General features: G+C 41.1%; 1 protein-coding gene across 3 annotated transcripts in view; it reads right to left on the bottom strand.

The window, feature by feature from the left end:
• The window catches only part of IL17REL (interleukin 17 receptor E like), a 147,868-nt gene that overhangs the window by 112,778 nt on the left and 8,233 nt on the right, over nucleotides 1-26,857 (bottom strand). For all 3 annotated transcript variants that reach the window (XM_089684661.1, XM_089684670.1, XM_089684678.1), the window contains exon 2: nucleotides 9,662-9,689. In XM_089684661.1, the coding sequence (XP_089540787.1) occupies nucleotides 9,662-9,689 (28 nt within the window). The remainder of the gene's footprint in view (nucleotides 1-9,661; nucleotides 9,690-26,857) is intronic.

Here is a 26,857-nt window from a genome sequence, read left to right as displayed (position 1 = left end):
CGACTATTCTCCCCAACCCCCCTGAAGATTGCTGTGATATACCGGCCTCCTGGATCCATACCCCGCTTCCTGGAAGACTTCTCCTCCTGGCTACCCTTCTTCCTCTCCTCTGAGCTACCCACCATCATTCTTGGGGATTTCAACATCCCTGTCAACCTTGACAACCCGGACACAGCCCGTCTCCTCCACTTAACCTCCTCCTTTGCACTTGCACAGTGCATACAATCCACCACCCACTCCGACGGTAATATCCTTGATCTTGTCTTCTCCAACCGCTGCGCTCCCCACAACCTCACTAACACCCCCTTCCCTCTCTCTGACCACAACCTGATCACCTTCTCTATCTCCTCGTCCTCCAACGCCTACCCCTTCAAATGTCACACTACTACCAGCCGTAACCTCCGCAACCTTAACCCTGCCCCCCTCCACTCTGCAGCTGATCAACTCCATGACCGCATCCTCCCCCTGTCCTGCCCCGACTTGGCTATGACTGCCTACAACGCGCTGTCAGCAGCCCTTGACTCACTAGCGCCTTTAACCACACGCAACATCAGACTCTAACCGCTCCAGCCCTGGCAGACTGATCACACCAAAACCCTCAAACGACGCAGTCGTGCCCTGGAGCGACTATGGCGCAAAACAAAATCCCAACAAGCTTTCACCTGCTACAAATCTGCCTTCCGCACCTACACCTCCTCCCTCCACGCAGCCAAACAAGCCTACTTCCTGACCCTCATCAAGGCCCTCTCCTCCAATCCTCGCCGACTCTTCTCCACCTTCAACTCTCTACTCTCTCCACCCCCACCTCCACCCAGCACCTCACTCACCGCCCTTGAGATTGCCAATCACTTCAAAAACAAGATTGACACAATTCGCAAGGACATTGCCACAACTCACACGCCCTCTCAACCCGTCCCCTCTCACACAGCTACCCCCTCATCCCCCCTCCCCCTCGACATTACCCGCAGGGACTTCGTCACTGCTCAAACTCCCTCCAACCCCGTTCCCCCTCACTCAGCTACCCCCTCATCACCCCTCTCCCACGGCCCCACCACTGCTCTGACCTCCACTCCCACCCCACCCTACATTCCTCATACTGAAGCTCCCCCAACACTCCACACCTTTGACCTTACTACCATCGAGGAAGTCTCCAAGATCCTCTCTGATGCCCGCCTCACCACCTGCCCCCTCGACCCTATCCCCTCACAATTCCTACGACCTCCCTCCCCCTCCATCCTACGCTCCCTCACCCACATCTTTAATCTCTCCCTCTCCTCCGGCACTTTCCCCTCCCCACTGAAGCATGCACACATCACCCCCATACTTAAAAAGCCCTCCCTGGACCCCAATGACCCGAACAACCTCAGACCCATCTCCCTGCTCCCACTTACATCTAAACTCCTCGAGCGCCTCGTCTACACCCGCCTATGCTCTCACCTCAACGACAACAACCTCCTCGATCCCCTACAGTCTGGCTTCCGCCCCCTACACTCCACCGAAACCGCCTTACTCAAACTCTCCAACGACCTTCTAACCGCCAAAGCTAATGGCCACTATTCAGTGCTCCTACTCCTTGACCTCTCTGCGGCCTTCGACACAGTTGACCACCCCCTCCTCCTCAAAATACTACACTCCCTCGGCCTCAGAGATTCTGCTCTCTCCTGGCTCTCATCCTACCTGTCACAACGCTCTTTCAGCGTTACCTATAATGCTACCACCTCCCCCTCACTCCCCCTCTCTGTTGGGGTCCCTCAAGGCTCTGTCCTTGGGCCCCTTCTCTTCTCCATCTACACCTCCTCCCTCGGCCAACTCATACACTCTCATGGCTTCAACTACCACCTCTATGCCGACGACACACAAATCTATCTCTCAACCCCCCACCTCACCCCCTCGGTCTCTGCCCAAATCACACACCTACTGAGCGACATATCAGATTGGATGTCGCTCCACTTCCTTAAACTGAATCTCTCCAAAACCGAGCTCCTTGTCTTCCCCCCAACCCGAACCCCACCCCCCATTGACTTCTACATCACATCCAACAAGGCCAATATCAAACCCGCTCTGCAGGCCAGAGTACTTGGTGTCATTCTGGACTCCAACCTATCCTTCCAGCCCCAAGTCCAATCTTTAACAAACTCGTGCAGACTCCACCTCCGCAACATCGCCAAAATCCGCACGTTCCTAACCCCAGAAACCACTAAACAGCTCATCCACTCCCTCATCATATCACGACTCGACTACTGCAACTCCCTCCTCACTGGCCTGCCTCGCCGCTGGCTATCCCCGCTTCAGTCGATCCTGAATACGGCTGCCAGACTCATTCACCTTTCCAACCGCTCCGTTTCCGCCACCCCCCTCTGCCAATCCCTCCACTGGCTTCCGATTGCGCAACGGATCAAATTTAAAATCCTAACACTGACGTACAAAGCTGTCCACCATACTGCCCCGAACTACATCACTGACCTAATATCCAAGTACCGCCCAGCACGCACACTCCGCTCCTCACAAGACCTCCTTCTCTCTAGTTCCCTGGTCTCCTCCTCCCATGCCCGCCTCCAGGACTTCTCCAGGGTGTCACCCATCCTCTGGAACTCCCTGCCCCAACCCATCAGATTATCACCTACTCTCCTCTCCTTTAGGCGCACCCTGAAAACCCATCTCTTCAGGGAAGCCTACCTCACCCCCTGCTAACTTGCTGACCTCCTCCACTCTTCCTACCACTCCATCCCCCACAGCTATCTCCTCCTGTACCACCATCCCCTCCCTCCTAGATTGTAAGCTCGAAAGAGCAGGGCCCTCGATCCCCTCATGTTTTGCATTGTATTGGTATTGTTCTGTCACATGTTCTGTCCCCCTTTGTAATGTACAGCGCTGAGTGAACTATTGGCGCTTTATAAATACTGTATAATAATAATAATAATAATACTATATGGGGGATGAATTACTATATGGGGGATGAATTACTATGGGGGATGAATTACTATATGGGGGATGAATTACTATGGGGGATGAATTACTATGGGGGATGAATTACTATATGGGGGATGTATTTTCAGTTTTAAAAATGTGGCTCTCAAAATAAATTTCAATCGTGGTTTTGGCGAGATTTGGCTCAGTTGAAAAAAAAGGTTGCCCACCACTGGTCTAGGAGATGTACTGGAGCAAGGAGTGTCCCTTAAATAGGCCGGGAAAAGGTTTGAAAGGAGTCAAGAGACCCCCTAGTGGGAAGGGGGATAACTCCATCCATCCGTCTCCAGGAAAAAGGTCCCTAGGAAACTGCGAGACCCCCTGCTGGGAAAAAGGAAAAACTCCATTCATCTATCCATCCATCTGGGATACAGGGATTTATCCATTTGTTCACTTCTGAGCCCAATTAAAGGGACACAAGCTTGTATGACCTCACTTAATGGTTTGGTCATATACATCATGTGAGAGCACAACTGGTGAAGGAGCACATTATATATGAATTGGTGGACTATATTTGTTTTGCAATACACCATTAGAAGACACCATAGGATCATGGATTTTTCAAAGATATGCATGCAGCACCAGCATGATTGCTATATCACGCCGTGGAAATATATCAGGACTCAGTCACTTGATATAATTTGTTTCAATTTATATAATTAATTAATTTAATATAATTTTATATATTTATATGTTCATTTAAATGTACTAATGGTGGAGCGCGACACCACGTGTTTTAAATGTTATCACTGCCTTTGCATATCACAAAAAATTCCTTTATTCTCTAGGTAAAGAATAGTGGACCTAGACTTTATAGGTTATCAGTGCAACCAAAATATCTGATATAGCACAAACCCAGACTAAGATGTCCAGGTTAGGTTATTTTTTCTGTCAGAGGCTGAGTGGCAGCCTGGGATGAGTCAGGCTGTGTGTGAGGCAGGAGCCCACCTCAGGACAGGCTAGAGAGGTTCTGGAAGTCAGGGCTTCTGGAGCCCTCCTGCCTCTCCAGAAACCTGAGAGTTTTCTGGAGGAGGGGAGGAAGCTCAGATCTGCATACTTGAGGGACCTTGGCCAATCCCCTGGCAGGAGGCTGGGCATGGTTACCTAGGCAACCCTGAAGTATCTCAGCGCCTGGGTGGAAGGGGGCAGTGTTCGGTGGAAGATGGAGTGAGAGGCTGGAGAGTGGAGCCTTGGAGGGTGCCCAAGGAAGGGGCCTAGGCAGGTGCTGGAGAAGAGGATCTCCACTGTACCACTGTCTCCAAGGGAAGATGTCCTGAGCAGCAGAGAAGGAACCAGCCCAGTGAAAGGCTTGAAGGCAAACACCAACCCATTGAGCTATCAGGAGAGGACAGTGTGAGTATTCTTACACCCCCTGGGCAAGATAAGGGGAGAGGGCAGAGGGCAGTCAGGTGGAAAACCCAACCAGCTTCTCATCCAAAGCTGCTGTGCTAAATTGGTAGTTGCCCAGGGAATACCCTCAGTGCAGCTGGGTGAAGGAGGAAGGATTCACCTGGGGTCTGAGGAAGTACACCAGAGGGCTGGAATGCTAATAACCTCCCTGGCGGTATGATTATTTCAGATTTTTGGTGCTGAAAGCGGTACCATTATTTTGCATGGAAATTTGGCGTTTTATATTGTAGGCCTGTAATTTTTAGGAATAACTCACTGAAATCTGTCTGAACAAGAGTCTAGTAAACATCCCGGGTAGGATAAAACTTGAAACACAAAATCATAAATTATAATTTAATAAATAATCATAAAAAATAATAATATAATAATAATACATTTAATTCAATAATATAATCAAACCAAAAACACTGAAATTTTAAATATAGCGCCAAGTTCGCACATCGCTGAGCTTAGTCGCAGAATCGTTTTCAGTGTCTAATGACGAATTTCCCCACGAATCATTATCACTCAATTCTGCAAGTGGTTCTAATTTACTATCGCAGTTCTCTAGCTGGTCTAAAACCACTTTTGACCTAAAGGGACCCTTTTTGAACACCATGGACATTTCTCAGTTTCCAGGCAGAAAGAACGGTAAAAATGCAGGCAGGGCACTGGACAAAGCACTAGGGACAAAATGTATGTGAAATGCTTTGATACAGTAATGTTTTACTATGTCATATTCGTTTATTAGAAAATGACAGTTTCTAAAATGTTTAACTTTCTCACCGGTTCCGGCCCCCGTACGTCCTGTACGTCCCGACATTTGCAGGGACCAAAACACGGAAGCCGGATGCCGGCATCGGCCGGAGGAGATGGCCGGGACGCTGCAGGGGACGCAACGCGGGAGCGAAGGACAAGGTAAGCGCTGCAGGGAATCCCTGAGCAATGCCGCATGGTAAGCCCAAGTGTAGCTTGGGGATACTGCTTTTGGTACTGAAATTTTACCCCGAGCTAAACTCGGGAATACCGCCAGGGAGGTTAAAGGAGAGACTATTTTGTCCACATCTGTACATAGTTGCTAAGGAGTTTGTCCTCCAGTTTGCAGTCTCCTTTGGCATCCCATACACCCCTCAACCCCATAAAAGTTATAAACCCTTTAATAAAATCACAAAATCAAGGACTGTTTACTGACTCTGAGTGCAAAGTGTGGAAGAAAAATGTGTGTTGCCTGTCTGTGCAGAGCTTAGAGGGACCCTAAACTAAGCCACTCCTAAGGGGGTAGTGCTACAAATGTAAGAGATATTTCTTTTTTTTTTCAGTTCAAGAAAAGGAAACTGGTTTATGTGTACTTGAGAAGCAATGGGATAGGATACTGTGAGAGGTCTAAAATGACATTATATTTTCTTCTGGCTCCTTTGCCACATTAGAAAAGATGAAATGTGCATTTAGACCTGACAAACCTTACAAACAGGCCCAAATGGTAAATTAAATGATATTTTCCAAATTGTGGGATGTTGATAATAGCAATCACGACTTGATTTATGAAAGGTAAATAGGCTGCTTACTTTGCAAGGGAATTTTACTCTTAACGTAATGGATGAAGTGAAGATCTGGCTTTCATTATCCAAATATGTGCAGGCAAAAATACAATTTTCTTTGGTTTTCCTTGCACATGATTGGTTATTCTTTACTAAGTGAATTCATCACTAAGTGAAAATTTCCTTGCAAAGAGTAAATTCCCTTGCAGAGTGAACAACCTATTTCCCATTAGTAAATCAACCCCAGTGTATTTAGATATTTTGCATACACATTGTTTTCTGTTGTGTTACGCTGGTGAATATTGTCTCAATACATTTTCTGTCATAAATATTAATTGTGTGAGTCAAAGTAGAATAGGCAAAGAGGAATATACATATTCAAAAGAATCCATTAACCATGATTCACCTTGTAATAATCAGAACTGCTTCAGTCTATGCCATTAGTGGCAAACTGTGAATCAGTATGATCATACCCGATAAACATTTGGAGTAAAATATACTTCCTGGTAACAGATACCATGCTGACACATACAACCCAACAGTAATAAATATTTGTAAGGAAGAGAATGAAATAGGCAGTCTGCCAGTGCAGCAATCCTTAGCAGCAAATTAGAGTTTATCTCAGTCTTATCAGAACGATGAAATTGTTCTATGTTATTAAACTTTGCACAGTGTTCTTCAGTGTATCATTATGAACCTCTGCACTGTTTTAAGGGATAAGTCACACATTGTGAGGTGCCAGATGTTACACTTCAAATAAAGCTGAATCCTGCACCACACTACCCCCTAGAACAGTCAGGAGCAGACAGCTGCTGGACAGATTAAGCATTCTGGCAGAATTACGCTTTGGTGTGAACCAAGCCTAAAGGAGATGTGTGGGCTTTGATAAAAAAAATAAACATACATACTCACCCCCATAATGTTGTATTAGTCTGACCGAGAATTGAGCAATCGCACGACCACCGATCACTTAGGTCTCAGTATGCTCAGAGAAGAGAGAAGTGACAGTCAGTTATTAGTCTCCACTCTGCTTCTCACTGGAGTGCTGGGCTGAGGAGGGGGCAGGAGCAGCTGTCTATGGCTCTTAGCAGTGCACTGAGAGGCTGAGCCAGTTGCTCATCAGGCATCCAGGTGGATCCCGACAATATAGCTGGGATCCTTCCAGATCTTCCAGTAGTACCGCTCTTCACTCTGCTTCTCACTGGAGTGCTGGGCTGAGGAGGGAGCAGGAGCAGTTGTATATGGCTCTTAGTTGTGCACTGAGAGGCTGAGCCAGTTGCTCCTCAGGCATCCAGGTGGATCCCGGCAATATAGCTGGGATCCTTCCAGATCTTGAAGTAGCTCTGCTATAAGCAGCAGTAGCTTGCTATAAGCTGACTCTGGGTCACAGGAGAGCAAAAGAAAGTCCACTCCTGTGAACAACAATTAAAGTATGGCTATAAAACCTTTGGCCACACTTCTCTTTTAAACTTTCTATAAACATTCTTCTTGAGAGTAGACACCATGTGATGTTTGATATTGCATTTATAAGCCAGCAAAGCCTTGTCTGCGCTCCTCTCTGATTTAGTTTCACTTTTCAATCGGAGCCTGACATTCATGACTTTATGCCTAAACCCTGGCAGTGTTATTCTTCTGTCCAAAAAGACAGTCTCAGTAACAAATAAAGGCACTCTGACTAGACAGGGGATGGCGATTGGTAGTGCTTAACGATGAAGTCAGGCATAGTCAGTAACACAGGGAAATAAAATCAAAGAGGGGCACAGAAGGGGCTTTGCTTGCTAATTGATGTAATAGTGGACATCTGGTGGCATCTGCTCTCAGGCAAGGCTTTCACAATGTTTAAATTAGAGTATAGGTTGACTTTAAAATAACCGAAAAGTTCTGCACTTAGAAATGTTAAAGCGGAGTTCCACCTGGAAAAAAAAGTCAGCAGCTACAAAAACTGTAGCTGCTGACTTTTAAAATACAGACACTTACCTGTCCCTCGGCCCAGCGGTGTACTCACCATGGCTGGTTTCACTCGCCGTCTTCTATCTGGCATATTCGGTGTGGGCACCCGGCTGTGACAGCTTTCAGCTTCATAGCCGGGTGCCTACTGCGCATGTGCGAGAAGTTCTGCGCTTTGTGAATGGCCCCATAGTCTTCCGGGACCTGTCACGTGTCCCAGAAGACTAAGGAGAGGGGGGTAGGAGGACAACTTCCCCTTCCGATCACCACGGATAATTGCCACGGAAGTGGGAGTGGGTACCTGTCAAATTCGGGAACTTGCCCCCCCTGGCCAGTAACACACCTCCTGTATTAGAGTGCCTCCACTCCTGATGAAAGATCACAAGGGGCACCCGTAAACAGAAGTATTGTTAATTTGGGGGGAGTGGAGTGTTATATGAAATAGTGGATTTATATATACTAACAAATTGAAGCCAAACTCCAGCTAATATGTTTTATACAGTTAATTTTTTTTTATCCTTGTGGGTTAAAGGTTTTACAGAAATAAAAAAAAATCATTCTAAGCACCCATGCCAGTGGTAAATGGTTTGTCTCAACCATCTAACTGCTACATCTGGAGGACAGCTTGTTCTGTTGAAAAAAGACTGACTAACAGAATCATCAGGTGAAAATAAAAGAAATAAAGCCAAAAAAAGAAAATCCAATGCAGCCATCATATTTAAAAATTGGCAAGCTGCAATATATTGTATTGACTGTTTGTTTTTGTGTTTAACAAATTGCAGCATACCAGTTATATTCATCCAACCTCAGCTATGTAGACCTACAGGCCAGTACTAGTCTGTTCCAAAAAATATTTTACAAAGTCATCAGGATTACATCATAAGGTGCACGTGTTTTATTGACAATACATCACAACCCACTCTCTTTCCACTCTATCACCTTACAGTACCTAGCTATCCTATTGCAGAGCAGTCGTCATAAAGAAATAGGAACTAACTTTTACAGCCTTTGACGTACAGAGACTAGAAACAACTGATTATACTGCACATGAGAAAAATAAATAGCCCAGGGAGTTCCCTTCCATTTACTGCGTATTTGTAACCTTTTCGAAACAATCCTTCAAAGCTGGCACATTCTATTTATAAACCAGCAAAAGACTGCTATATATAGATACACAGTGTGCATGTGACACATTTATCTAGATGAGGGTAATTATATTCAACTACATTTATTTCCACATGGCCTGATAGTGGAATCAATAATAAATGAAGAAACAACTTCCTGCGCTTAGAATGAGGCCCTATCCCTATAGCTGCTGACACTTAACCTCCTACCAATGTGAGTCAAATAAATTAATAAATAAATAGTGCAGCGCTAAATACTAAAACAAACATACATATATATAAATAAATTAATACTCAATCAATATATATCATATAAACGTGCAACAGTGCAAATAAAGTGTAACACGTGTATTCCCACCGGGAATAATCAAAGTGACCAAGTGATCAATAATATTCAATGAAGTGCAATCCGTGTATTCCCTAAAAAGGGAATATTCAAAAGTGACCAAGTGACCAAACAAATTATATATCACAAAATACTCTAATAAAGAGATCTCTACTCTATGTGAACATGTCCATATATAGAGTATCTAATACACAATCTTCATGCAGGTGATGTCAAGTGTCCACACTGTGTATATCCAAAAATAGCTGCAATGGCCCCTCACCTCCTTACGTAGACCCTGCAGGGTCAACTTGCTTTAGGGAACAGACACTACTCTGGTTGAAAAGTTGAATTCCACATATAAAACTTACCAGTTAGTTTTCTTTCGCATTGGACACCCTAAAATAAAAAATATTAATATATGTTACAATTGGATATCAACTCATGGGCTCTTGCATGCATAAAATGTCATAGAGAGGTACAAGAAATATAAAATTAGGCATAAATAATGTATCTTCACTATAAAAAGAAAATCTAAAGAATCCAATAGCAATATCAAACTGTTATCAATTCTTAATCTAAGGCAATACTGTATAGCGGTAAATAAATAAAATATAAGGTATATCAGAAGCCTATTTTTATTTCTTATTTTTCTTCACATGCATTGGTTTTCTTTTACAGTCTGAAGAATAATGATAGCCAGAAAATAACTCTGCTTGTAACACTTAAAGTGTAACTAAACCCACAACTTTTAGATTGTAAGATCCAAGGAGCAGGGCCCTCCTAACCCTCTTGTATTGAACTGTATTGTTGCTGTATTGTCTCCCGTTATATTGTAAAGCGCTGAGCAAACTGTTGACATTATATAAATCCTGTATAATAATAATAACAACAGTAAAATCAGTCTGTATATGCAATAAAGCATGATTGTTATACTCACAGTGGAACCAAAGGGGTTAATCCTCTGCATTGTGTAAAAAGGCTGTTTGATCCTATCTTCTCTGCCCCTCCTCTTGTTGAAATGTCCACCTGATATAGAATGAACCAGTGGTCACATGCTCAGTTTGGTGTGTATTGCTAGAGAGGTTTTTTTTTTTCTTGGGAGGGTGCATGTGATCAGCACAAGGCCAATTAGCACTGTTCAGATAGAGGGTCAGAGGTTTCACATCCTCCTAGAGCAGATAAAAAACTCCTCCTACAAAATTTAACTAGTGCTCTGCTGAAGTCACAAGACTGCTCTAACTGCGAAAATGAGAAAAGGTATTTAGCAGTTTATATTTACTAAAATAATTGCATTTACATGTTCTGTATACTATGGGAGACCAGATAGAGTGAATGCAAGGTCCTGGGTTTAGTAACACTTTAAAGCCACCAGGGCCTGGACTGTGGCTAATGTCATACTGGCCATTAAAGTGTTACTAAACCCAGGACCCTGCATTCACTATATCTGGTCTCCCACAATACACAGAACATGGAAATGCAGTTATTTTAGTAAATATAAACTGCTAAATACATTTTGTCATCAGCAGTTAGAGCAGTCTTGTGACTTCAGCTGAGCACTGGTTAAAGTTTGTAGGAGGAGTTTTCTTTCTGCTCTAGGAGGATGCAAAACCCATGTCCTCTGTCTGGACAGTGCTGATTAACCCTGTGCTGATCACATGCACCCTCCCAAGAAAAAAACCTCTCTAGCAATACACACTAAACTGAGCATGTGCAGAAGGGCTACAGGTTCAGTTTGTGTTATCAGGTGGACATTTGAACAAGAGGAGGGGCAGAGAAGACAGGATCAAACAGCCTTTTTACACAATGCAGAGGATTAACCACTTAGGTTCCACAGTGAGTATAACAAGCATGTTTTACTGCATTTACAGACTGATTTTACTGTTATTATTATTATTATTATTATTATTATACAGGATTTATATAACGCCAACAGTTTGCTCAGCGCTTTACAATATACTGTTGTGGGTTTAGTAACACTTTAATTCTATCAAAGGATACTGTTATGGTCACACACACACTAATACTTACCTTGGATCTACTCCCCTAAACCTCCTCTTCTTTTACCCGGAAACCTGATCTTGAGTGGGCAGTTTTTGTTACCCCTAATATCTATATTCTCTAATTTACATGAGCCACACACTATTTGTTACTCTGTGTTTTGGTTTTGGCTTGACATACACTTTAACATAAAGCTATGCTATCAGTCTTACGTGCTAGATAAATAAAGAGTAATGCTGAAATTCTTTCTTTTTTTGGAGAACCTCCTGTTCTAGGTTCTTTTTAGTGCTATCCACATCTCCATAGACCTAGATGATTAGTAGGAAGGATCAGCCAACATTCACTGTGATCCTTCAGTTGGGATAATGGGGCTGATTTACTAAAGGCAAATAGGCTGTTCACTTTGCAAGGGATTTTTTTCCAGAGTTTAGTGAATGAGGGGAAGCTCTGCTGACTTTCATCATCAAATTATGTACAAGCAAGAATGCAGTTTTTTTTTCTTTGCAAAGCTTCAGCACATTCACTAAGCTCTAGGGGAAATTCCCTTGCAAATGTCACCAGATACCTAGGTCTTCTGACATATGATCAGCACTATAGTGACCAGTTTATTTTTACTGGAAAGGAAAGTATACCTGCTTTCCTATTACTCTTCATTTGTCCCAATATATTTACCAACATAGTTGTTTCCCAACATATGAGCAAAGGTCTACTTTGAAGCTATCCATAGACGGTTTGAATCTCGGCCGGTTCAGCAGGAATGTATGGGTAGCCTGAATGTACCCAAGTTGATCGATTGACCAACATGGGTACAAAAAACCTACCAGATTTTACATGCGATTATTGCTAGCGGCTGGTTGCAGGAAAGAAATTTGCTCTGTCTATGGTCTGCCTAAGTCTGTGGCAACCGGTATTAGAAAAACATAATAAACACTTAAGGACCAGTCCTTTTCTGACACCTTTGGTTTACAAGTAAAAATCAATTATTTAGAACCCCCAAGCATTATAAAAAAATTTTTTGCAGCAGCCCTAGAGAATAAAATGGTGGTTGTTGCAATATTTTATGTCACATGGTATTTACACAATGGTTTTTCAAATGCAATTTTTTGGGTAAAAATACACTTTAATGGATTGTAATGCAAAAAACACAATACATAACCCAATTTTTTGGGTAACATAAAAAAGGATGCTACGCCAAGTAAATAGATACCTAAGATGTCATGCTTTGAAATTGTGCATGCAAGTGAAACTACAATACTTAAAAATCTCCATAGGCAACACTTTAATCATTTTTACAGGTTACCAGTTTAGATTTACAAAGGAGGTCTAGTGCTATAATTATTGCTCTTGCTATAATGTTCCCAGTGAAACCTCACATGTGTGGTGCAAGCATCGTTTACATTTGAAAACGCCCTGTGGGTGGGGCAAAATGCATTGATGCACTTCTGGTCTGCTGTCTTCTTGGCCTACGTCACTTCCGTTATTTGAAACGCACGCCGACTTTTGCGGTTAAAGCAGCCATTTTTGAGGTGGAAAGCTGGTCATCCTCTATAGTGATCCTTAAAGCGTGAGATCCCTATATTTACAATTTGGAAACTTGTTCCTTTGAAGCCTTTGAGGCTATTAAACAAGGCCTGTTATTTTATTGAAACATGTGAGTGTCCTTATTCTATTGATTTATATGGTATTGAGTGGCAGTATTACACTATGTAGCCTTTCTTTCCTTGCACATTATTGAGGATTCCATGGAGAAGTAGAGTGAAGTCGATTGCTGTATCTAAGCAGGATGAAGGCGATTTGAGTTCCTCCTGAGGGGCTATAGGATCCCTTGTATCCTATGAGGCTTATTACTCACCTCCATCTGGTGAGTGCGGTCAATATTATTCTTCACGTGGTGATTAGGTGGAAGCACATTTTGAAACATTGGTTTGAAAATCCTTTTGGGAAAATAAGGACTTATGTTTGAAATATTATATATATATTTTTGCACGGACATTTATTTATTTGTGATTATTTTTATGTATTTAATTTTTGTGCTGTTTTTTGTGTTATTCATCGTTTACATTTGCATGCATGGCTACGTATGCGGTTGCCTCTGCACACGTGCATGGGGAGATGGTGGCGGTTTAAATTTTTATTTATTTTATTATTATTATTATTATTATTATTAGTTTTTTTTATTTTTACACTGTCCCTTTAAGTTTTTTTTAATCACTTTTATCCTTATCACAAGAAATGTAAACATGTGTGATAGAACTAAAGCATGACAGGTCCTCTTTATGGAGACATCTGGGGTCTTTAAGACCCCAGATCTCTTCTCTATGCTGGGTAAAAAAAAAAACACATTGCTCTCCTGCTTTCCAGAAAAAAATGGCTCTGTTTACATTTTCCCTAGCCGGAAGTGATGAAAAGACGTCGCTTCCAGTATCTTAGAATTTAGTGATGTCAAAGGACCTTCCGAGGCTATGACTGCCAACTCCAGCCATAACCCCACTATAATCACTTGAAGTCAGTCACGTACTTGTACGGGATTTGGCTACAAGTGGTTAAAGCGGAACTAAACCCATCAATTTAATTGCTTCCCAAAACAGTTATATTCAAGGCATACTGTCAATGATAACTGCCACAGCTGCTTCTGCTCTCAACAAATCTGTCAAGCCATTAAATGGCTGGTGTCACAATAGGTCGCATGTGCAACACCATGACAATTGCACATCAAATGGAGGCTAAGATGGCATCATCCTTGAGGATAGGAAGGTTTAGTTCCCCTTGAAGTTATTATTTATTGCTACTAACTACTAAATATATTATTAGAGTAAGGTCTCTAAGGAAGTTAAAAAAAAAAATAAGCTTTTTAAAAACACTTTGTCATGAATTGTCAGTGAGAATTTTTTTCCAAGTACCATACCGATGTCTAGAGTTACGTAAGTAGTCCACTTACTACGCAGCTACAAGGAAATGTGCCTTTAGGAAACAAAGAGTGATTTTTGTTCAGGTTAATCTTGGCTTCCCCATTGCCTTGTTGTCTCTGGCTTGCAGCCACTATTAATCATGTGTTCAATAGCACAATGCTAAAAATGTATATGCTGAAAGGACTCTATTTGAATACCTTTTTTATGCTGTATTTCCTCTAGCCAGATACTCTAGTTTGTCATATATTATGAAAAGAATAAATCCAGAACATAAAGTTTATCTGAGTCTTTTAAGTAAACACTAATTTAAAAAAATGAGTTTAAAAAAATAATTTAGTTATCTCTTTATAAGGGTTTTAGTACATGATATAATTAAATTTATCTATTTTGATATGAGCTGTGTAGTTGCCAATTTACCATTTGGTGTATCACAGATATTTTTGGAAAGCCAGCTTATGAGATATGATATTGATATTGATTTGTATTTTACTTTATTGACAGTTATATTTTTTGGAATTCCAACAAAAACCTAAAAATTAGGTATCCAGACACTGGAGCTCAATGATATTTACAAACAAATACTTTTAAGCACCTTGCTCGATTTGAGATTGATTTACTAAAGGCAAATAGACTGTGCACATTTCAAGTGCAGTTGCACTCATCTTCCCCAAAACTTTTTGAATGTGGTGAAGCTTCACTTTGTAAAGAATACCCAGTCAGATGCAAGGGAAAAAAAACACACCCTTTTTGTTTCACATGATTGGATAATGGAAATCAGCAGAGCTTCACTTTATTCACTAAGAACTGGGGAAAATTAGTGCAACTGCACTTGCAAAACGCACAATCTATTTGCCTTTAGTAAATCAACCCCTTTGCCTTATCACTCAATGGGGTCAATTCACTAAAGGTTACTGCATGCGATAACACTGTCACGTGACTCATTTGCATAAAGTATTGCATGCAATTACAAATTGTCCAATTAAAAAAAAAAACAACGATTCTGCAGTATGTAACGCAAAATTAACGCATGTGTCAGTAAATACTGCAAAAAAACCATGCGGTAAGCTAAGTCCAATTCATAAACAGAACAGAAAATAAAAAAAGATGCAATATTTATCACCAGGGTTTTGCTGGTGGTATCACATGCGGTATTTTTTCACATGCAGTGAGGGGGTCCCCCCCTTACTCCAAGGAGTCGGGTATGGATATTAGGGGGAACCGCACGCCAAAATGTTTTTTTAAAATGGCGTGGGGTCCCCCCCAGATCCATACCAGACCCAAAATCCATTAGGATTGAGAGGGGACCCACACGTCATTTTTTTTCTTTTTATTTTCGGTGTGGGGTTCCCCCAAAATCCATACCAGACCTAAGGGCTGTTTTTTTTTTAATTTTGGTGTGGGGTTTTCCTTAAAATCCATATCAGACCCAAAGGGCCCCACACTGTTTTTTTCATCATTTGTAATTGCCGGCATGTTTTGTTTTCATTCAGCTGTCAGTAGGACACCCGCTGACAGCTGATGAGTTATCCATTGTTCAGGACTCCACAGCTAGCTTCCATAACAACCAGCTACTGTGCAATAAATTATCACATGAAAATATGCGGTAATTACCGCAATACAGATATTTTACCGCAAGAGTTTTTTACCACAAAATTCTTAGTGAATTGCAAATTTGCAAAAAATGTACCGCATGTGTTTTTTACCACACTTTTTCAGTCGTTATTTAATGTGAATTGACTCCAATGTCATCTATTCACAGCTATTCTGTAAAAACACCATTAGGAGTGAAAAACAGAAAGTTTTCCTGTAGTAATCAGATTCTTGCCTTTATTTTCTAGAAGAAGAAAGGTGAGAGCTGACATCTAATCTCAAAGGTCACCAAGACAAATGAGATAATTATCACCTCCGGGACAGCAACAGCATACAAAAATCCACAAAGCTTTACCTTTTAGCCAAAACTGTAAGTTACTTTGCATACACATTCTCAGGCAATAGCAAGCTTACAGAATAACATGTTTTCACAACAAACACGCTACCAGTTTACATTCTAAAAACAACTTCAGACACTTTTAGCATGTTGTAAGTTAGCTGCCCACATTTCCTGGATGTTGAATACATATACAGTAAATGTTAGATTAAAATTGTTGATGCAAAATTTGAATATGAAGTAGTGGAATTCTGTGCCAAGAGGTGAAACGTTTGCATAAGGGAAAGTTAGTCTGAAGGTTAGTGCTAGGGTCAAGAGAAGGGTTAGTATGTAACAGGTCTAAAGTCTCGTATATATGTTGAGAATATCGCATGCTAGTCTCATATCGCATGCTAGTCCCATAATGATAGTGAAAAGGTTACTAAAGTTATGAAAATTCTTGTACAACAGCATAAAAATTCGGAAGTGATGTAATGTATTTGTATTGTATTTTCGGACGTAAACTATATGGATAAACAAATATCAAACGATCTGGTATCATATGAGAACATTTTTCGTTCTTGTCTCTTCAAATAATTTTGGTGAACTAACAATCAGATTAACGTACGGTCGCTTTAAAAGGTATATTATATTATATCAGATAACTTCATAGATCACCCAGTAGCCAGACAGCTCTGGCTCCCCTGTGCTTCTGGGCCCTCAAATAGTTACATGTTCTTCCATGGCTATAGTTACACCCTTGGCTAGGAAACACTCTGCATCTAAAACTAAAATACTAATTTAATGTCACTGAAAGCTAATCTATCATTGGAAACTTACTGCCGATCCACCCTTGCTTTTATGGGCCAGCACCACAATAAAATACATTTTTGGAGCAAAGGTAATGCGGGAGCGACAGAGCAAGTGATCTTGGAAGGAGAAAAAAAATGTTTTGAGTCATATTTTAAAATGAGGTTGTTGATGTAGCTCAGGGAGTTGTGGATGACTCTGTACCAGGGGCGAACTGACCATTTGGAAACCCGGGCACTGCCCGAGGGCCCGGGTCAGTAGGAGGCCCCATGAGATGCCCCTGGTACCTTTTTCATAGGCTTTTTTGAGTTTGGGCAAGGACACAGGGGCCCCATGATCTCCTATTGCCCGGGGGCCCCATGAGTTGTCAGTCCGCCTCTGCTCTGTACGTTGTTAATATTATGAATTTTGTTTGTTTTACTCAAAATTTACCGATATGCATTTACTTTACTTTGCAATTCCATTATAATTCCTACATGACAAATCTTTTTTTTTCTTCTATTCTGCTGTTTGATGTTTAAAGGGACAGCGTCAAAGCAGGAAAGTAAGCAAGACTCATACATTAGCTAAATATTTAAAATTTTTTGAAAAAGATCTTTTTTTTCATTCTCAATAATCTCTAATTGGCTTAAAGGAAAGGAAACCTGCACTGACTTAAATATGTGGACTGCCATTCATGTACTCTCCTGAAATGCTACCTGCATGGTTATCATGAAGATCCAGTGGCATGTATGTTCTCAAACAAGCATTGAGATTGTGAGTTCTGACTTCACCTGCTGCACGCTTCCTTCAGGTCTGTGAGCCACAGAATGCTAAGCTAGTAGCATTTTGAGAAGGAGGTAAGCATGGGTGGTCCCCATATATTTTTGTCCGCACATGCTTCCCTTATGTTATGTTACATCTGATGTAAGATTGAACATTATTGATTGCAATCAAATAAATCCTTGGAATGCAATGCCTTAAAGTGTTACTAAACCCAGGACCCTGCATTCACTGTATCTGGTCTCCCACAGCACACATAATATGGAAATGCAATTGTTTTAGTAAAAATAAATTGCTAAACACCTTTTCTCATCCTTTCTCATTCTCTTTTGACTTCTGTCAGTGTCCAGCTGAGCATTGGATAAAACTTGCAGGAGGAGATTTAATTCTCCCCTGTTTGTCCTATGATGCTGCATAACCCCTGACTCTCTGTCTGGACAGTGCTAATTGGCTCTGTGCTGATCACATGCCCTCTCCCAAGAAAAAAACTCTCTAGCATTACACACCAAACTGAGCATGTGCAGCTTGCCCCAAGGCTCTGTTCTATCAGCAGATGGATTGGGGACAGAAGAAGAAGGGGAGGATCAGAGAAGACAGGATCAAACATCCTTTTTACACAATGTGGAGAATTAACCCTTTAGGTTTTACAGTGAGTATAACAAGCATGCTTTACTGCATATACAGACTAATTTTACTTTTGTGGTTTAGTAGCACTTTAATCATCCTATGTGTAACATACTGTTGTCTATGTTCTTCTATATTATAACATTTTATAAAATTGGTATTTATCAAACAAATCCAATGATTGATGTTAAATTCAATTGATTGCAAGGCAGGCCATAGATTATGCAATTTTCTGCAAGTGGAAGGAAAGAAAATTGCTCGATTTCCGAATCAACACTGACTGTGTCCCTCCTGCAATGCTATTGTGTTCTGTTGGTGGGAAACCTTTTCTGCTGGCAGAACACAATGATTAGTGTTGCCCTCTATAGCTAGCAGCACTAATCATTCAGAAAAACCTGATATACCGGTTGTATACAAGTTGATCGATAAATCAACTTGTGTACAACCAGGGTGCCCATACATGGATAGAAATTAGGTTGGTCCAGGGATTTATTTACCACAAGTCAAGCAAGGCATTTGCCTAGGGTGGTATTTTTCAGGGGGGCAGCACCGCTCCCCGGACGAAGGGACAAAAGAAGGGACACACGGGGACTGGGGGGGGGCTGTGTATGGAGGGTGGTGATAGTGGAAGGCTCCCTCGGGTGGGGTGTTGTTGGTGGGTGTCAGGCTCTCTCCGCGGGGGAGCGGCGGCCGATTTTTGTGTTGCCTAGGGCAGCACAAAACCTAAATACACCACTGGGTTGGTCCCTGCTGAAACGACCAAATTACTATTCATGTATTGCCAGTTTTTGTGGCTTATCTACTACCATGTAACATCTCTGAGTGGCAATGATCCCTTTTAGATATGTTACATGGTAAATGGTTGATTGCACAGTAGGTCATTAAGTCTGATAGGAGGCCATTGTCTCCGTTGGTAACAATTACTTTCAGGGGCACTCCTTGATCAGAGAGCAGATTCCCCCAAAAGGGTTCTCCAAGTTCAGTGAAGTATTTACAGATAACAGTTTAAGCCTGCAGCAAGTAGCTTACTAATAGGGTATTTGACAGCCAGGAACCCTTCCTCTTCCATTATTATCATCATCAGTCATTTCTCTGGTTCTCATACAGCTTTCTCCTGTACATACAACTGGCACTTCCCTGATCACTCTACACAGAGAACTTCCTTATCTACAAAGATAAGCAATGTTTTATCAATTTAAGTCTAGGCAGTACTTCATCATTCAGTCACTGACATGGAACAAGCATTTGCATATTGGGTGTCAGAACACTTGGTATGATCGTGCTTGTTCTGGGTGATTGATTCATTTAGTTTATTAGCAGCTCTGAAGCTAGTACTTAAGAAAATAAGTCAGCAGTGGAAGCTGTCATATTTCAGTCCTGATAGGTTACCATTAAGGCTTTTACTGCCACCAACATAACTACTATGTTCAGCAGACTGAATGAAAAAAACTCACACATCGCCATACTAACAAATCCAATGTTAGTGCAGTGATTTCCCCGCTGAGCTATTGTGTTCTGACAGGGGACAACCCCCCCAGCCACCAGGGCATACTGATCAATGCTGGCAGCAATTGGCTGCCAGCGCTGAATGGATGCTAATTTTCCAGCATGCCTGTGCAACAGAAGCCGATCATGAGACTGGCTTCTGTTAGAGGAACTGTACTCATGGGCCAAAAGTTGGCCAGTTCCTGCCAAACCGGCCTTTTTCAGCCTATTTTCGGCCCAAGTGTACACAGCTTAAAAGTGGATCTAAACTTGACTAAGCTGCAACTGTGAGCAATCAGCTCTTTATTGCAGAAGAGCACTTCAGTGACAACTGTCTAAGAGGGGATTTCCTACACTTTTTGGGATTTTCTTTTACATCTGCTTGTATCTACAGAACAGAACATGAAGGGAAATCTCACCAATAGGATACCAATGGAAAAAAAGAAAAACTTGGAAGTTTGTAATCATTCCCTTCTCCATCCAAACAGAAAAGAATGGTTTTGGATGTAGGTATAGTTTAATTCATTACACTAATATGTCTTTATGTTATAATGAAATTGTATCAGTACCTAGAGAAATCAACTTGTACCACCATATAGTGAAGGTACTACCACATACCATATAGCAATCATTCCCTTAATAAAAAGAATGTCAATCAAGTTAGTCAGACAATAGATAACATTTAAAAAAGGGGACTCCGCACAAGAGTGAGGCTCATACAAATGAATACCACAGTGGAGAGGGCCAAGATCACGTGCTCACAGAACAATTGATGATGAGATTTCATTCATTTTATTAACATAGGCTGCAGATTGCAAAAGCAATGCATTTTGCATACCGGCTGACTTACACAGGAACGCACAGCGTGTTCCTGTGCGATTCAGATGTGGGTATGGTGGGAACCAGCCTTAATAGATCATGATTAAACAGATCTTACATGTAAGCCCTATCTAATTGGGTGTCATTAGGGGGGCCATTTTACATATGGAAGTCAGGGTAGGAGAGTGTGTATGCGTACCCAAAGATGTCTGCGTGTCATTCCCATCTTCCAAGTTGATTTTATATTTCTGTCACTCTTCCCCATTTTTGTGAAAAAGTGGCTGGACTGTTGAATTTAGTCTGGAAAATCCCACAACTTGGGTAACTCAGTACAAAGCAAGTTTTTGTGTTTGTGTGGTTACACTAAAGTGGTGTTAGCTGTCAAACGGGGAAGAAAAAAAAGGTGACATGCAAATGACGTTCTGAAGCAAAAAAAAGGGGAACATATTTATGACAAGGAAATAGTGTATAAGGAAATCTAAAAATAGTCTGTGTTTCTTCCTTAATCATAGCTTTTATAGACATGAAAGTGACTATTGCAAAATACAATAAAGAACATCAGACAGACAGTTCTATAGACAACTGTATGGCTCAATTAGAATAGTGTTCCAATCCAGTTCCTTTATTTGAATAATGTTACAAGTATTGTTTGCAATGTAGAGGAAGACAGTTAAATATATCAATTTTACGCAGCCTGAATTCTATTATGATAGGTATAATACCGTTCTTAAGCAAACAATCTTATCTGTAAATGACTGTCATACTGCCCACGGTTGTAATTTAATTTTTCCTTCATGGATGATTTCCATTTAATTGATTCTACATTGACTATGATTACACTTTAGCTGTATTGGGAAATACATCTTGCCTTGGGTTGTCTAGCGGCTTGGGAACACAATAATCTGTGTCTACATAGTTTAAAGCTAAACTCTAGGCAAATGTCAGACTCAAATTAATTCACTACTGGAAATCATTAATACATCTTTAAGAGTATTTAATGCAATTAGTATGAGTACTGTATCTGAATTTGACCTTGTATCAGCCTCTTGTAGTCCATGTACAGCAGGGCTGGAGGGAGTGTGAGAAGAAACAGTACAAGGCAACAGTTAATGTGACAAAGGAGGCATGCTGATGGGAAGAGATAGCTGAGTGACAGAAATATGAGCTCATCCATGTGCTGCTTATTTCACTGTCCATTCATGGACTGGGATGGGTCCAAGATGACCTGGGCTCAAAAGAAGAGGGAATGATGCTGTAAATCAGACTGAAGGTATACTATGGAGATGCTCTCTGGTTGACGGTAAATTTTGCAGAAAAAAAAGCTGTTTTTTATATTTCACCTTTAATTGGGCTATGATTATTATAATTGAACACGGATTTCTGCGTCAATGTGTGCATTTTAAATCTGCGGGGCATTCAGCATTAAGCTGTAAGTGCACAAAGCATATCAATACTACATCATAGCTGTAAGGAAAGTTAGGTAATGCTACATCTTGCACCAGCTGTAAGGAGTTGTCTAATGAGTGAATTATACATCCTACTATAGTTATGTTTTTATTATACTGTAAACCGTCCTTTCATTTCCTGTTGCAGGCCTTGTCTTTGAATAGTCTTGTCCAGCTGAAGATTCATATTAATGACAAGGATTAAGTGTTACTACAGCATGCTCCTGATGGCTCATATTATTATTATTATTATTATTATAATACAGGATTTATATAGTGCCAACAGTTTGCTCAGTGCTTTACAATATAACGAGAGACAATACAGCAACAGTACAGTTCAACACAAGAGGGTTAGGATTGCCCTGCTCCTTGAAACTTACACTCTAATAGGGAGGGGCTGGTGGTACAAAAGGTAATAACTGTAGGGGATGGACTGGTAGGAGGAATAGAAGATTCTGTTATTAGCTGAAGGCAGGATAGGCTTCCCTGAAGAGGTAGGTTTTCAGAGATCGCCTAAAAGTGAGCAGAGTAGTCAATAGTCTGATAAATTGGGGTAGAGAGTTCCAGAGGATAGGGGAGGCTCTGGAGAAGTCCTGGAGATGGGGGGCACTAATATTATTAGTTTCAGTAATTTAGAAACTTCAGAAAATTCAGATTCAAAAACAGAAAATTAGACAAAAAGATACATTTCCTGGATTTGGATTGACCTTTGAAACTGTTTGGATCCCATAGAGAGAACATTTCAAGAAAAAGACACCCCCACCCTGTAAAAAGAACTCATAGTGCTTTAAGTGGTTGTAAAACCGTGCATTCTATGCAAAGGTAAAAAATCTTCTGTGCCTGGGATGCCCCCCATTGTTGTCAATAAAACTCTGTTATGAGGGATGCAAGGTGCAGGGCTGTGCCCTGCTGTCTGTGTCTATGGACACAGGCAGTAGGGCGTGGGAGCGAACCTACACAAGTGCCCCATAGCAAGCGGCTTCCTATGGGGGAATAGGTTAAAGAGCCAAGAGCACCTGTGGGTGACCCTAGAAAAGGAAGATTGGGGCTGCTCTGTGAAGTACCATTTCACAGAGCAGGTAAGTATAACATGTTTATTATTTTACTATCACTTGAAAAAAAATGCAGCACTTAATCCTTTTCTGACTGGAGGCCCTATTGTGGATTAAAAGCACTTCTTTATTTTTGTTAATACTGGTGTAGCTGCCTGAAGCTGAATTTATGGGTGTTCCTGCTGGGGGAGGTACAGCCAGTATAGAGCCTCTGCTCTCTCTTTAAGCTGACTGTTCTTATACTATCATAAATGAACAATTAGCACTTCGGGGCTGTGTGATAGAGCTGTCCACTGCTCTGCTAGTAAGCATACAAGGCACCATCAGCTCTATCACACAGCCCCAACAGCACTGTTTAATTATTCATGATAATAAAAGATCACTCAGTGCTTCAGGGCTGTGTGTATATCTGTAGCAGCTTGTAAACCTACACAGCAATGGCAGTTAGCCCACACAGCCCTGCAACACTGAGTGAACTTTTAGGGCAATCTCACAGCGGCCTGTGGATTTCAAGCAGGTTAGCTGCGCTTGCTCATAGACTTCTATTATGTCCCAAGGTTTTGTTGCACTGAAAATGCACCTAAACCATAGGACATAAAAGAAGTCTTTGGGAAAGCACAGCTAAGCTGCATGAAAATTATGGGTTAGCTGCACATTAGCTAAAGCGCAGCGGGACAGTATGAAGTCTCCCTTACTATTATGAATGAGCAATCAGCGATGTCTCAGCCAGTCCTGATTTGAATCTGTTCTGTCATTGATAAGCAAATGGTTGGACAATTTATCCATTGCTTTCTGACCAGGCTTCTAGCAAGTAGACAGAATTGTGAGTGACAGGGCAGGTTGCTGGCAGCAGTTTTTTAAAAAACTGGTTCCGTATCTTCTTTAAATTTGATTTATTACAAACAGATAATGACCAAAACCTGAGTGCCTGTAGTAAGTTTCCACCCACTTTTGAAAAGTAGGTGGTTATGGTCATCCCCAGCATTTCCCACAGTGCAATTTGGGGCTTTAACAACCTATTCAGGAGCTATCCTTATTGCTTTTGGGATGTATCTGTAGCACTGCCATTTTTAAAACAAGGAAGCTGCATGCTGCTGGAGCTCACATATTTTGGGGGTTCCTGGGGCACTTTGCAGCTTTGAACTGAGGAGTTCTTGGTTCCAATTAGCACCCAGTAGTACCTACCCTTGATCTTAAAAGTTAATTCCATGAATTACAATAAAAAATAGGTTTGCTTTTATCCCAAATCCAGCCAAACAGTTTTTCCAGTGTTGGATACAGTGGGGTGGAATTGGAGTCTCTGTCACACTACGCTGAACTCCAGGTGGATATAAAAGACACAAATTATTTAAAGTTTTGTATTTAGTGTAAGTACTTGAATTTTACATGGTATTAATATTTTCCAATCTACTCTACAGCAAAACTGAGAATGGGAGTAAGGGGCAAGAAAGGAAGTCAGTGAGGTGTGCTGCAAGCAAATGTGTTGACAAGGAACACACTGATAAGAGGAGAATGAGCAAATGGATGACCTTATTATCCTGCTACTATCCAGTAAAAGGTTTGTGAGTGAAAATAGGACACCCCTGTATTCCGTAGTTGTAAGCTGTGTCATCTAGATGTGCCTCAGCTGTGCATATTTTCCTGAAATGTTGTTTTAGTTGTTTTGTTCCTATTGGAAACATTTCTCTTCATTATCTATATATTTAATGTGTATCAAAGAAAGCAAGAAGTGAAGAGAAATCTCCACAGTAAGGAGGGCAGAAATAAACCCCCTTTAGTAGAGTGGAGAAGTATTAGAACCTTTGTAAAGTTATCATTGCTGTTTGTGTGCCCAGTGGGAAATTTCTCCTCCATCTTTCTGCCTAGAATAGATGAAGGGTGTCAGGCAGAACAAGAAGTGGGGACATATTTCCCCAAAAGGGGCACAGACAGCATTTAAATACTTTTTCTCACTATAAAATATTAGGGGAGTTATGCTTTAAATTAAGTTGTTTACTTGAATAGAAACTTTATAAATTTGTATAAACCAAATTAAGTGGTTACAGCTGGGCTCTAAAACAGAATGAAAATAAAAAGTGTAAACCTCCTGCGCTACTAAGCCTATACTAAGAATATCATGGCTAAATGGTTAGCACTTCCACCTGGCAGTACTAGGGTAGTTGGTTCGAATCCCAACCACAGCACCACCTCCCTGGAGTTTGCATGTTCTCCCTGTGCCTGCGTGGGCTTCCTCCAGGTACTCCGGTTTCCTCCCACACTCCAAAGACATGCTGGTAGGTTACTTGGATCCTGTCTAAATTGCCTTAATATGTGTATGAATGTAAGTTAGGGACCTTAGATTGTACACCCCTTGAGGGTCAGGGACTGATATGAATGTACAATATATATGTGTAAAGCACTGCATAAATTGACAGTGCTATATAAGTACCTGAAATAAATAATCAAATGAAGCAGCCAACATCCAATCATATACCAGATGATAAATCAAATAATGAAAAAGGAAATGATGTGGTGCTGCTACCTATGAATAAACCCTAAACCTGTAAAAAATAAACACATGTAAATATCCACAATAAAACAAATAAAATGAATACACAAATAAAGTGATATTATAGTGTATGCGATAAATGGCAACTATATAAGCGAAAAGAGGAACATGCATAAGCTGATAATGATGCCTAAACGCAGTGTATGTGCATAGAAAACAAACCATACAACACTCACACCAATCTAGACTGAATGTCCAATTTTCATATGATCGTCAGTAATCCAATGATAGGACTACAATAGGTGTTCCAAATTTCTCAAAAAAATATACCCCACATAAAATATCAAAAAGCATGTACATGTAACATATATACAAAATTATTCAACCCACTAAATCAATATGTGAAAAAACACTTCACATTTCGTGCAAATACTCAATAAAATGATAAAAAACACAAATCAATATATCTACATGCATATAGTGCAAAAAATATGTCTCATGCCATGCAGAACATACATATATATATAGCACACCCTAATATAACAAAAAATGTCCAAGATGGGTGCAATACACATAAAATATGAAATCTTGTGAACTGCGCAGATGGTGACAAGAGGGCATCCACTAATGGAAAAAATGCGCCCTCACCTCCCCGTGTCGACCCGTAAAGGGTCACAACGCTATTAGGATCTCTATCACTGGATTTTTCATGTGTAAAGCTCCTCCATAACCACGTCACTTTCTCCTGGGTGACATCCCTCTTTCAGACTGGTATATGTAATGGCAGACCTCTTTCCCGTGGTGTAATAAGTATGGCAAGTAACTCTCATAGAATATAAGCAGAAGCTCCAAATAGTGTAATATTGCTTTTATTAATTAATGTAGGTAACAGTAAGATATGCACTCACATAATCCTCCTTCTTGTGAACAGCATAAACAGATATTTCCCTTCACAATGGGTGTAGCTGAATGGGTGCACAAAGATGGCGTCCGACCGGAGGTACGTCACCGCACGCCTACGCGTTACGTCACGTGTGTCTCGTGATTTCCACTGGGCTTTTTTTTGTGTGTGTGTTTACTAGGTTTCTCATTAGCACAGAGCACTGCATAATTTCTGCCTGCTGCTGTTAGGATGTTCCTCAGTTAATGTGAAAAGTAACTGGATTATGAATATACTGTATTTCTGCCTTGGTCAATCAAGTTTTGTTATGTTTGTCATGTGAGTGATATGGATTAAAACTTGGAGCAACCTTCTAGAAAGGTCAC

The sequence above is a fragment of the Staurois parvus genome, unplaced genomic scaffold (assembly GCF_062004578.1).
Source record: "Staurois parvus isolate SC_StPar_1 unplaced genomic scaffold, SC_StPar_1.0 ptg000019l, whole genome shotgun sequence".
In the NCBI taxonomy this organism is placed as follows: domain Eukaryota; kingdom Metazoa; phylum Chordata; class Amphibia; order Anura; family Ranidae; genus Staurois; species Staurois parvus.
The sequence above is the reverse complement of the archived record's forward strand: the minus strand, read 5'-3'. Positions and strand labels throughout refer to the sequence as shown.